The sequence below is a fragment of the Carcharodon carcharias genome, chromosome 6, assembly GCF_017639515.1.
Source record: "Carcharodon carcharias isolate sCarCar2 chromosome 6, sCarCar2.pri, whole genome shotgun sequence".
NCBI classification, from domain to species: domain Eukaryota; kingdom Metazoa; phylum Chordata; class Chondrichthyes; order Lamniformes; family Lamnidae; genus Carcharodon; species Carcharodon carcharias.
This window is the reverse complement of record NC_054472.1, coordinates 1,558,354-1,569,989: the sequence shown is the minus strand read 5'-3', so window position 1 is coordinate 1,569,989 and position 11,636 is coordinate 1,558,354. Positions and strand designations below refer to the sequence as shown.

The 11,636-nt window shown below is 45.2% G+C and overlaps 1 protein-coding gene across 1 annotated transcript in view; it reads left to right on the top strand.

The window, feature by feature from the left end:
- Positions 1 to 455: 455 nt before the first annotated feature.
- Positions 456 to 11,636, top strand: part of LOC121279247 (cartilage associated protein) — a 68,907-nt gene continuing 57,726 nt past the window's right edge. The window contains exon 1 of the mRNA XM_041190316.1: positions 456 to 1,003. Within this exon, the coding sequence (XP_041046250.1) occupies positions 548 to 1,003 (456 nt within the window). The 5' untranslated portion in view covers positions 456 to 547. The remainder of the gene's footprint in view (positions 1,004 to 11,636) is intronic.

The window sequence follows — 11,636 nt, the reverse complement described above, 5'->3', positions numbered from 1 at the left end:
GGAGGCGGGGCTTAGGGATCTGGAGGCGGGGCTAGGGAGGCTGGAGGCGGGGTACGGGGCGGGGCTAGGGGGCTGGAGGCGGGGCCTAGGGATCTGGAGGCGGGGTACGGGGCGGGACTAGGGAGGCTGGAGGCGGGGCCAGGGGCCTGGAGGCGGGGCTAGGGACCTGGGGCCGGGGCTAAAGGCCTGGAGGCGGGGCTAGGGGGTCTGGGGCGGGGTAAGGGACGTAAGAGGAACACGGGGCGGGACACATAGGGGTCGGGGCTTATGGACGGGAGCGGCCTAGCGTGAGTGACGTGACGTGGCGGGGCGGAGCCGCCCCGAATTCCCGCTCCGCCATTGGACCTAATATATTCAATAGGAAGGAAAGTGCGCCCGGGGGGGGCGGGGGCGGGGGCGGGGGCGGTGGTGAGGGTGAACGCCCCGCTAGGATTGGTTGTTTTCGGTGCCAATCATCGGTGAGGCTGCCGGGACAGGCAGCGACGCACCCAGCGCCGCGGCTGCTGGAAAATCGCCAAGTGGCGTTAAGGTGACGGGAGCGGGGGAAATGGGGAGATGCGCTGTAATTTCCGCGCTGCTGCTGCTGCTGCTGTACTGTTGGGCCGGGCGGGCGCAGTATGAGAGGTACAGTTTCCGCAGTTTCCCCCGGGATGAGCTGATGCCGCTGGAGTCGGCGTACCGGCATGCGCTGGACCAGTACACGGCGGAGAACTGGCGGGAGAGTGTGGACTACCTGGAGATGAGCCTCCGCCTGCACCGCCTGCTCCGGGACAGTGAAGCTTTCTGTAACCTCAACTGCAGCTCGGTGCCGCCCGCCCAGGCGGCGCGTTTCAGCGGCTTCCCCGAGCTGCAGCTCTTCGGCGGCGTCATGAAGAGAGCCCAGTGTCTCCGCCGCTGCAAACAGGGCTTGCCCGCTTTCCGCCAGTCCCAGGCCAGCAGGGAAACTCTGGAGGACTTCGAGAAGCGGGAGGTCTACCGCTACCTGCAGTTTGCTTACTTTAAGGTGAGGACCACCTGTAAGATGAGGCCAGATTTGACCCTCGGTCATGAACAGGCGCCGCCCCCCCTCCCCCCTCCTCCTCCTCCTCACCCCCTCCTCCTCCTCCTCCTCCCCCTCCTCCCCACCCCTTGTGGGATTTTGACCGGAAAATGGGGTGAAGACGGCAATGGGATCAGCCACAATCTTATTGAGTGGCGGGGCAGGCTCGAGGGGCTGAATGGCCCACTCCTAATTCTCATGAACCTTCCCAGTGTCTGGTCTCCTTTGTCCAGACATTTCTCTTTAACAGCTGCCATACTGAGAAGCTGATGTCCATTGTAGATCTCCCCCCCCCCCCCACCTCTCTCTCTCTCTCTCTCTCTCTATCTCTCCCCCCCACCCCCGCCGAAGTTCTGTGGCCACTCTGCAATCCTGGGTGGATATAATTTTTTTCATTCATTCATAGCACGTAGGCTTTGCTGTGGCCAGGCCAGCATTTATTGCCCATCCCTAATCGCCCTTGAGAAGGTGGTGGTGAGCTGCTGCCTTCTTGAGCCACTGCAGTCCATGTGGGGTAGGCACACCCACCGTGCTGTTAGGGAGGGTGTTCTGGGATTTTGACAGCAGTCGCTGCGGTCACCCATGTTCTTGTACAGGGTCACAACCTTTGCATCACGCATATCCTGGGCCCTGCCCCCCCCCCCCCCCCCCCCCCCCCCCCCACCAGCAGAGGCAAAGAGGTTCATGCAGATGCTGCAGGAATGCTGGTTTCCTCTGCCTGATAAGTTCAATTGGTTATAGCATCAGAATCTGGAGCTTTGTACATGGCAAGCAAGTCAATAAATTTCCTAAGCTCCTTACTGTGAGTTTGGTATCCAGTTCGGCCATGACAGTCAGGCTTTCTATGGTGTCTGAAGCTTCTTTGGTGACAATGTTCTCCCTAGAGTACAGCTCATGTTCCAGCCATCTCCCCAAATGTTTATTACAGTAAGTGGTGACCCCCCCTATCAGCTAAGTCAAAGATGTCTGTGCTGGCTTAGCCAGCCACTGGCTGCTGTGTTTCCTACATTACAACAGTGATTACATTTCAAAAGTATTTAATTAGCTGTACAGTGTATAGGGACATCCTGAGGTCATGGAAGGCACTATATGGAGAGAGAGTGTGGCATGGTGGTAATGTCACTGGTCTAGTAATCCAGAGGCCCCGGCAAATGCTCTGGGGACAGGGGTTTAAACCCCACCATGGCAGATGGTAGTACTTAAATTCAATTAATAAACCTGGAATGTAAAGCTCATCACAGTAATGGTGACCATGGAACTATCATCAATTATCGTAAAGCTCCATCTGGTTCACTAATGTTCTTTAGGGAAGGAAATCTGCCATCCTTACCCAGTCTGGCCGACATGTGACTCCAGTCGCACAGCAATATGCTTGACCCTTAACTGTCCCTGAATATGTTCATTTCAAGGGCAGTTAGGATGGGCAACAAATGCTGGCTTTTCCAGCATTGCCTACATTCCCTTGAAAGAAAAATATGTATAAATGTATGCCTTTCTTTTAATCTGCATTTAATCATTTAGCAAAACCACATTTTGAGTTTACGTCTGTACTTTTCTCCAGTGCTCCAACAATGACCCAATGGCTTCATTGGTCAGACAATTGGATTCTCCAAGGTTCTGGTTTCACTGCCACAGTGTGCATAGATTGGTTAACGCAGAGTGTTGTATCTGTAATAATTCCTGACACCACATTAAAGTCTCTGTTTATTGTATGTGACCAGGACTCTCACTTTTCCAGAACCGCTTCATCCAATTCAGGGTTGTCCTGACAGACAATGGGCGCTAGGTGGGTACACCCAGGATGGGTGCCAGTCCGTCGCAGGGCACACACTTACACACACAGTCACTGGGAAACAATTTACTGTAGCCAGTCCACCCAACCGGCACATCTTTGGGCGGTGGGAGGAAACCGGTGCACCCGGTGAAGACCCACACAGACAGACACCCAAGGTCAGGATCAAACGCGGGTCCCTGGAGCTGTGAGGCAGCAGCGCTAACCGCTGCGCTACCCCGCCACTGGTGACTAGGGCAAGATACACACAATATATTTAAGCAGTAAACGCACACAGAAATAAAATAATTCAACCTTGTGCCGCCTTTCCCCAGAAAGAAATAGAACCTTGTGCCTGTTCCTTTCCATAAGGCGTACAAGCAGAAGTGGTACATTTGGCCTATCGAGTCTGCTCCGCCATTCAATGAGATTATGACTGATCTGATAATCCTCAACTTCACTTTCCTGCCTTTTCCCCATAACCCTCCATTCCCTTCCTGATTAAAAATCTGTCTATCTCAGCCTTGAATATACTTAACAGCCCAGCCTCTACAGCCCTCTGTGGTAAAGAATTCCACAGATTCACTACCCTCTGAGAGAAGAAATTCCTCCTCATCTCTGTTTTAAATGGGTGACCCCTTACTCTGAGATTATACCCTCTGGTCCTAGACTCTCCCACAAGGAGAAACAACCTCTCAGCATCTACCCTGTCAAGCCCCCTAAGAATCTTATATGTTTCAATAAGGTCGCCTCTCATTCTTCTAAACTCCAGTGAGTACAGGCCCAACCTACTCAACCTCTTCTCATATAAAATCCCTCCATACCCAGGATCAACCTAATGAACCTTCTCTGGACTGCCTCCAATGCCAGTATATCTTTCCTTAGATAAGGGGACCAAAACTGTTCACAGTGTTCTAGTTGTTGTCTATATAGTACCTTGTATAGTCTTAAGCATAGTTATAGTTTTTCTCTATTTTTATACTCCATTCCCTTTGAAATAAAGGCCAACATTCCATTTGCCTTACCTATTACCTGCTGAATTTGTACGTTAACTTTTTGGGATTCATGCAACAGGATTCCCAAATCCCTCTGTGTTGTAGCTTTCTGCAGTCTTTCTGCATTTGAATATTCAGCTCTTCTATTTTTCCTGCCAACGCGCATAACCTCACATTTTCCCACATTTATATTCCATCTGCCCCATTAGTTTCCCTAGTACTTTTTCTCCAGTGATAGTTATTGTATTTGTTTCCTCCCCCTCGTTTGCCCCTTGTTATTTTGGTATTTTAGGAATGCTGTTAGTGTCTTCTACTGTGAAGACTGATGCAAAGTATTTATTCAACTCCTCTACCATTTCCTGGTTCCCCATTATTATTTCCCCAGCATCATTCTCTAAGGGGCTTATGTTCACTTGGCCTCTCTCTTCGTTTTTATATACTTAAAACAGCTCTTACTGTCTGTTTTTATATTACTTGTTAGTTTACCCTCAAAGTTTATTTTCTCCCTCTTTATTATTTTTTTGGTCACCTTTTGTTGACTTTTAAAACTTTTCCAATCCTCTGGTTTACCACGAATCTTTGCCACATTGTATGTTTTTTCTTTCAATTTGATACTATCCTTAACTTCCTTGGTTAACCATGGTTGGTTTATCTCCTTCCTGGAATCCTTCTTTCTCACTGGGATATATATTTGTTGTGAGTTGTGAACTATTTTCTTAAACACTTGCCATTGTTCATCAACTGTCTTTTCTGCTAAACTCCTTTCCCAGTCCACTCCAGCCAACTCTGCCTTCATTCGTTTGTAATTACCCTTATTTAAGTTTAGCACAGTTGTTTCTGCCCCAAGTTTCTCTCACTCAGACTGAATGCCAAATTCTACCATGTTATGGTCACTGTTTCCTATGGGATCTTTTACTGAGATCATTTATTAAAGCTGCCTCATTACACATTACCAGATCCAAAATAGCCTGATCCCTGGTTGGATCCATAACATATTGTTATAGGAAACTGTCCCACTACGCTCTAATGAATTCTTGCTCGTGACTACCTCCGCCAATTTGATTTTTCCAATCTACATGAAGATTAAAGTCACCTGTGATTAATGTACTGATCCTAAGGGAAGGACCCACCATCCGTGGTTAACTAAAGATGTTAAGGAAAGCATCAAACATAAGGAAAAAGCATACAACTCTGCAAAGATGAGTGGCAGGACAGATGATTGGACAGAATATAAAGAACAGCAGAGAATGAGTAAAAGGTTAATCAGGAGAAAGAAATTAGAGGATGGGAGGAAGCTAACTAGAAATGTAAAAACGGATAGCAAGTGCTTCTACAGGTATTTAAAAAGGAAAAGAGTAAGTAAAGTGAGTGTTGGTCCTCTGGAGAGTGACAGTGGGGAGTTAATAGTAGATAATAAGGAAATGGCTGAAGAAATAAACAAATATTTTGCTTCTGTGTTCACTATAAAGAGACAAAAAACATTCCAGTAATAGTTGTAAATCAGGAGGTGAATGGGAGAAAGGAACTTGATAAAACTGAAACCCCCTAGGGAAACAGTACTGAACAAATTGATGGTGGAGCTGCGGGCCAGCAAGTCTCCAGGTCCCGTTGGACTACATCCTAGGGTCTTAAAAAAGGTGCTAATGAGGTAGTTGATGCACTGGTGTTAATTTTCCAAAATTTGTTAGATTCTGGAAAGGTTCCATCAGATTGGAAAGTAGCAAATATAACCCCTCTATTCAAGAAGGGAGGGAGACAGGAAACTATAGGCCAGTTAGCTTGACATGGAGACGTTATTAGAATTGATCATTAAGGAGGCTACAGCTCAGCACTTAGAAGAGCTCAAGGCAATAGGGAAGAGTCAGCATGGTTTTGTGAAAGGAAAATCATTTTTAACCAATTTATTGGAGTTTTTTGAAGGAGTAGCATATGCAATAGATAAATGGGAGCCTGTAGACATTCTGTACTTGGATTTCCAGAAGGCATTTGATAAGGTGCCACATCAGAGGTTACTACGGAAAATAAAAACTCATGGTGTAGGGGGTAACATATTAGCATGGATAGAAAATTGGCTGGCTGGCAGAAAGCAGAGAATATGCATAAATGGGTCATTTTCTGGTTGGCAGGATGTGATGAGTGGAGTCTCACAGGGATCTGTACTGGGGCCTAAACCTTTTACAATTTGCATCAATGACTTAGATGAGGGGAGTGAAGACATGGTAGCTAAATTTGCAGCTGACACAAAGATAGTTAGGAAAGTATGTTGTGCAGAGGACATGAGGTTGCAGATAGATATAGATAGATTGAGTGAGTGGGCAAAGATCTGGCAAATGGAGTTTAATGTGGGGAAATTGTGAAGTTGTTCACTTTGGCAGGAAGAACAAAAAAGCAGAAAGCAAATGGAGAACGGCTGCATAATTCTGAGGCCAGAGGGATCTAGGTGTTCTAGTACATGAGTCACAAATTAGCATGCAGGTACAGCAAGTAATAAGAAGGCTAATGGTGACCTATCCTTTATTACGATAGGGATTGAACATAAAGTAAGGATATTATGCTTCAGTTATACAGGGGGCATTGGTGAGACCACATCTTGAATACTGTGTACAGTTTTGGTCTCCTTATTTAAGGAAGGATGTAAATGCATTGGAGGCGGTTCAAAAGAGGTTTACTAGGTTAATACCTGGAACGAGTTGGTTGTCTTATGAGGAAAGATTGGACAAACTGGGCTTGATTCCACTGGAGTTTAGAAGAGTGCGGTGTGATTTGATTGAAGTATACAAAATCCTGAACGGCCTTGACAAGGTGGATGTTGAAAGGATGTTTTCCCTTGTGAGTGAGTCCAGAACTAGGGGCCACTGTTTTAAAATTAGGGGTTGCCCTTTTAGGACAGAGGTGAGGAGAAACTTTTTCTGAGGGTTGTGAGGCTTTGCAGCTCTCTGCCTCAGAAGGTGGTGGAGGCTATATAGACTACTCCCACCAGTGTCGTCTTTCCCTTGTTATTTCTTACCTCCGCCCATATGGATCCAACATCTTCCGATTCAGGATCATTTCGTGCTATTTTATTTATTCCATCTTGTACTAACAAAGCTACCCCACCACCCTTTCCTTCCTGCCTGTCCTTTCGAAAAGTCACATACCCCTGAATATTTAGTTCCCGGCTTTGATCTCCTTGTAACCACGTCTCCGTAATGGCGATAAGATCACACCCATTAATCTCTATTTATGCCGTTAATTTGTTTATTTTGTTCCGAATACTAACTGCATTTTAATAAAGAGCCATTAATTTTGCCTTTTTACCATTTTTTCCCCCCTTTGACCCTATTTGCTGCTGTTTTTTAATGTTTGTACACTCTGTCCCTTCCTGTCACACTCTGGGTATCAATACCTTAAATAGCTGCCCTGCAAGGCTGCCATATCCTTTTAAAAACAAAAAACTGCAGATGCTGGAAATCCAAAACAAAAACAGAATTACCTGGAAAAACTCAGCAGGTCTGGCAGCATCGGCGGAGAAGAAAAGAGTTGACGTTTCGAGTCCTCATGACCCTTCGACAGAACTGAGTAAAATTAGGAGAAGGGTCATGAGGATTCGAAACGTCAACTTTATTCTTCTCCGCCGATGCTACCAGACCTGCTGAGTTTTTCCAGGTAATTCTGTTTTTGCCATATCCTTTTGCCTTGTTAGCCTACGTATCCCCTCTCCAGATCACACAGGTCGCCCCTCAATCTTCTCTGCTCCAACAAAAACAACACAAGTCTGTCCAACCTCTCTTCATAACTTAAATGTTTCATCCCAGGCTACATGCTGGTGAATCTCCTCTGCATCCCCTCCAGTGCAATCACATCCTTCCTATAATCCCAAGATTATTAGCTTGGAGGTTTTGCTTTTTAATTTAGCTACTAACTGTTCAAATTCTTTCAGTAGAACCTCCTTTCTAGTCCTATCAATGTCATTGTTGGTACCAACATGGATGACGACAACTGTATCCCTCCCCTCCCACTCCAAGTTCCTCTCCAGCCCTGAGGAGATGTCCTTAACCCTGGCACCGGGCAGGCAACACAGACTTCGGGACTCACGCTCACAGCAGCAGAGAACAGCATCTATCCTCCTAATTATACTATCGCTTACCACTACTAAGTTCCCATTTCCTCCCCCAACTTGAATGGCTCCTTGTACCACGGTGCCGTGGTCAGTTCACTCATCCTCCCTGCAGTCCCTGCTCTCGTCCACACAGCTTGTAAGAAGTTTGTAACTGTTGGACATTTGCAGAGGCTGAGGAGCCTTGAACGCTACCCCCTGGGTCCCCAAACCTGCCTCACCATCACATCGTCCTGTCCCTGATCACAGACCAAATTTAAATGACCTAATCTGAGGGGTGTACCCACCTCCTGGAGCAAACTGTCCAGGTAACGCTCCCCCTCCCTGAAGTGGCTCAATGTCTGCAGCTCGGACACCAGCTCCTCAACTCAGATCTGAAGTTCCTCGTGTTGCAAACGCTTACTGCAGGTGCTTACCCTGGATCACCTTGGTATCCAGCACCTCTCACATGTTGTAGCAGGAACACATCACCCATCCTGCCATTGCTCTCGTATTTTATTCAATTACTTAGTTAATTACTCTAGTACCCCTGCTCTTTACACTTGAAGAATCCTCCGCATTTTACACTTTATTGTAATTTTTTTACACACCAGTGTCGATCTTAAACTTAAGCTATTTTTTAAGAAAAGCAAAGAAAAAAACTAGAGACCTAAACACAAACTTAAAGACCTCACTTTTACTTTAAAGACTAATTTCTATCCAACTTAGTCAGAAAAGCCTGAGGTCTTTATAGTCTTGATTCTCAGCTGTTGCTAACTGATTGTGACGTGGCAAATGTCTTATTGATCTAGACCACCAGGCGGGATGTATTTCCTACAATACAACGCACACTGACTTGTTTTCACCTTGTCTTCATTCTTCCATTTCTTATTTTCTAATTATCTTTGCCAATGTGACCATGAAAATACACAAACCAGGAATCCTGTAGCTTCAGCAAATGCCTCAGCCATGATGTCAGTTTGAGTGAATACTCGGATAACTCAAACCCTAAAGCATCGGAGGAATGAACAATTTTTAACCACTTCAGTATTTCTAGCGCCAGACAGTACAAATCTACAAACTATCAGTAAAGAGAAACCAAAAACTTTAATTGTATGTGATTAAACCATATCACAATCTGGCGTAAATGTGTCCACACAACTAGTGTATGTTGTATTCCAACACAACCTCACACATCTATCAGTGTCAGCCTGTCTGAGCTGGGACTGGCTCCTGTGCCCAACGATTAACTTATAGGTTCATGCCCTCAGGTTTAAATCCTTTCATGGATTCACCTCATTCTAGTTCACTATTTTTCTCCAATCGCCACAACTTGTTATGTTTTCTGAGATGTGCTTTATTATGAGGAGTTTTATATATTTAGAATGGAACAAAGGAAAAGAGTGATTATGACAGTGCTATAATTTTAATTCTTGATTTAGTGTTTTTTTGCCATGACTAATGGTAAAGTTGAAGAGGTGGGAGATTTGTGTGACTGTGGATGTCTGGTAAGAATTTCTGTTCTATTTCAGTCGTGTTTATGACAGGAACAGAATGAGGCCATTCGGCCATTCTAGCCTGCTCCGCCATTTAACTAGATCATGGCTGATCTATTTACCTGCCTTAGCTCTGTAACTCCTCGATACCATTACTCAGCAAAGATCCATCGATCCCATTCTTGAAATTTGCAATGGATCCCCCAGGACCAACAGAGGGTGAGTGTTCCAGATTTCCACCTCCCCTTTGTGTGAAGAAGTGCTTCCTGACATCACCCCTGAATGCTCTGGCTGTCATTTGGAAGTTGCCCCTTGTCCTGGACTGCCCCCACCAGTTTCTCTGTGTTGTCAAATGAGAGCAAGGGTGAGCTAGATCATGACTAATAGGGGAAGCTATGTGATATTCAGTCAGGAATGCTGTTAAAGTTATAAGGTTATTGTGGAGTTTGGCATTAAAACCATTCCTTTTCTGAATGTTTATATATTTGGATTTATTGTCTATCTCTGGGGATCTTAAAGTGCATTAAGAGTTAGCCACACAATATAAGGAGACTGGGATCGAGGCAGGATGGTGCCTTACCTGAAGAATGCTTGTGAACCAGTTGAGTTTTTAGTTATAATCCAGCATCTTTTCTCCCCACTATGGGTTAACAGATTTATGGAGTTAATACCCTATTTTTGTGGTGGTGGGATTTGAACTCTCAAGCTCTGAGTTGACGGACTTGTATTATAAACATTGAACTACAGTATTCCCCCCACCCCCATCCCCACTGCAAATTGCTCGCTCTTCAGACTCCAAAGTTATGCAGCCATCTTATTTCAGTGGGTGTTTTTGACAGGCCATCGTTGCTGTTTTCCAACTCCAGTGTAGTTTACAGGCGGAAATCCAACATTATTATGCAGAGGAGTAACTAGACTTTTAATAAGTATGAGGCAGATCACATTACAGAAACTGTTGCAGCCATCCAGTTTGTACGTTAGCGCTTAGCAAGTGCTCTACACAATGTCAATTTTAGCAATTATTCTAAGGCTATTTTAATCATGCATTTCAGACAAGTTTACGACCCATTTATCTTTGGTCTTCCATCTGCTTTAGCTGAATCTTAAATTACTCCTCTGTAATTTTCCGTTGTAAAACTTGAGCTGAAGTAAGGTGTAGCTGGTTCAAGGCAGACTCAGTACCGTGCTCAGTGACTCCTGCTTTCAATCCTGCTTTCTGCGCTGGAATGTGTGCAGTGTCAGATTGAATCAGGTTTATCTGTGATGGTTACCACTGCCAAACAGCCTGCCAAGCTCTCACTCCATGTTCTCTCTCACACACACACACTCACACACACACACTCACACACACACACTCACACACACACACTCACACACACACACTCACACACACACACTCACTCACACACACACACTCACACACACTCACACACACTCACACACACTCACACACTCACACACACTCACACACTCACACACTCACACACTCACACACTCACACACTCACACACTCACACACTCACACACTCACACACTCACACACTCACACACTCACACACTCACACACTCACACACTCACACACTCACACACTCACACTCTGATCACTTGGTGGAAATACAGGAGCCGGTAGAACCAAACAAGAATTGGCATGTTTTTTTAATAATGTAAAAATCCAGAATAAAAATAGAGCATTCAGATCATGTTAGTGTGAAAGGTCATTGATCTCTTTGAACCCATTCCCCTAACAGACTTTGTATAATCTACCTTATTAATCTCCTGAGGGGGATGTTCTGCAAGGGTTTCCTTCTAACCCTCCAAAGGTAATTAGGCAAAATATGAAAACAATCATTGAGAAGATCACACAAGATGTTTGCAAAAAAGGAAGGCTATTCGGCCCATTGGGTTGCTTCCTATCCTCAGGTGATAGTTTCATCGCTATGGGGCCACATTATGTCCCAAAGGGTTTTTACTCAGTAGTTTAGCTGACAAGTATTAGATTTAGGGTGGGAACAAACAATCTGGTGCTTACTACTCAAGAATCCAATTTGGAAAGTTTTGTATGTCCCAAGTTAACGTGGTCAACATACTTAACAAAGAAAGGGTTTTCATGAGCTGAGACATTAACTCTGTTTCTCTCCACAGAGGCTGTCAGACCTGTTATGCATTTCCAGCATTTTCTGTTTTTGCTTCAGATTTGCAGCATCTGCAGTATTTTGCTTTTTGTATTTTGTATTTGTGTGGAAAACCTGTTTGATGAAT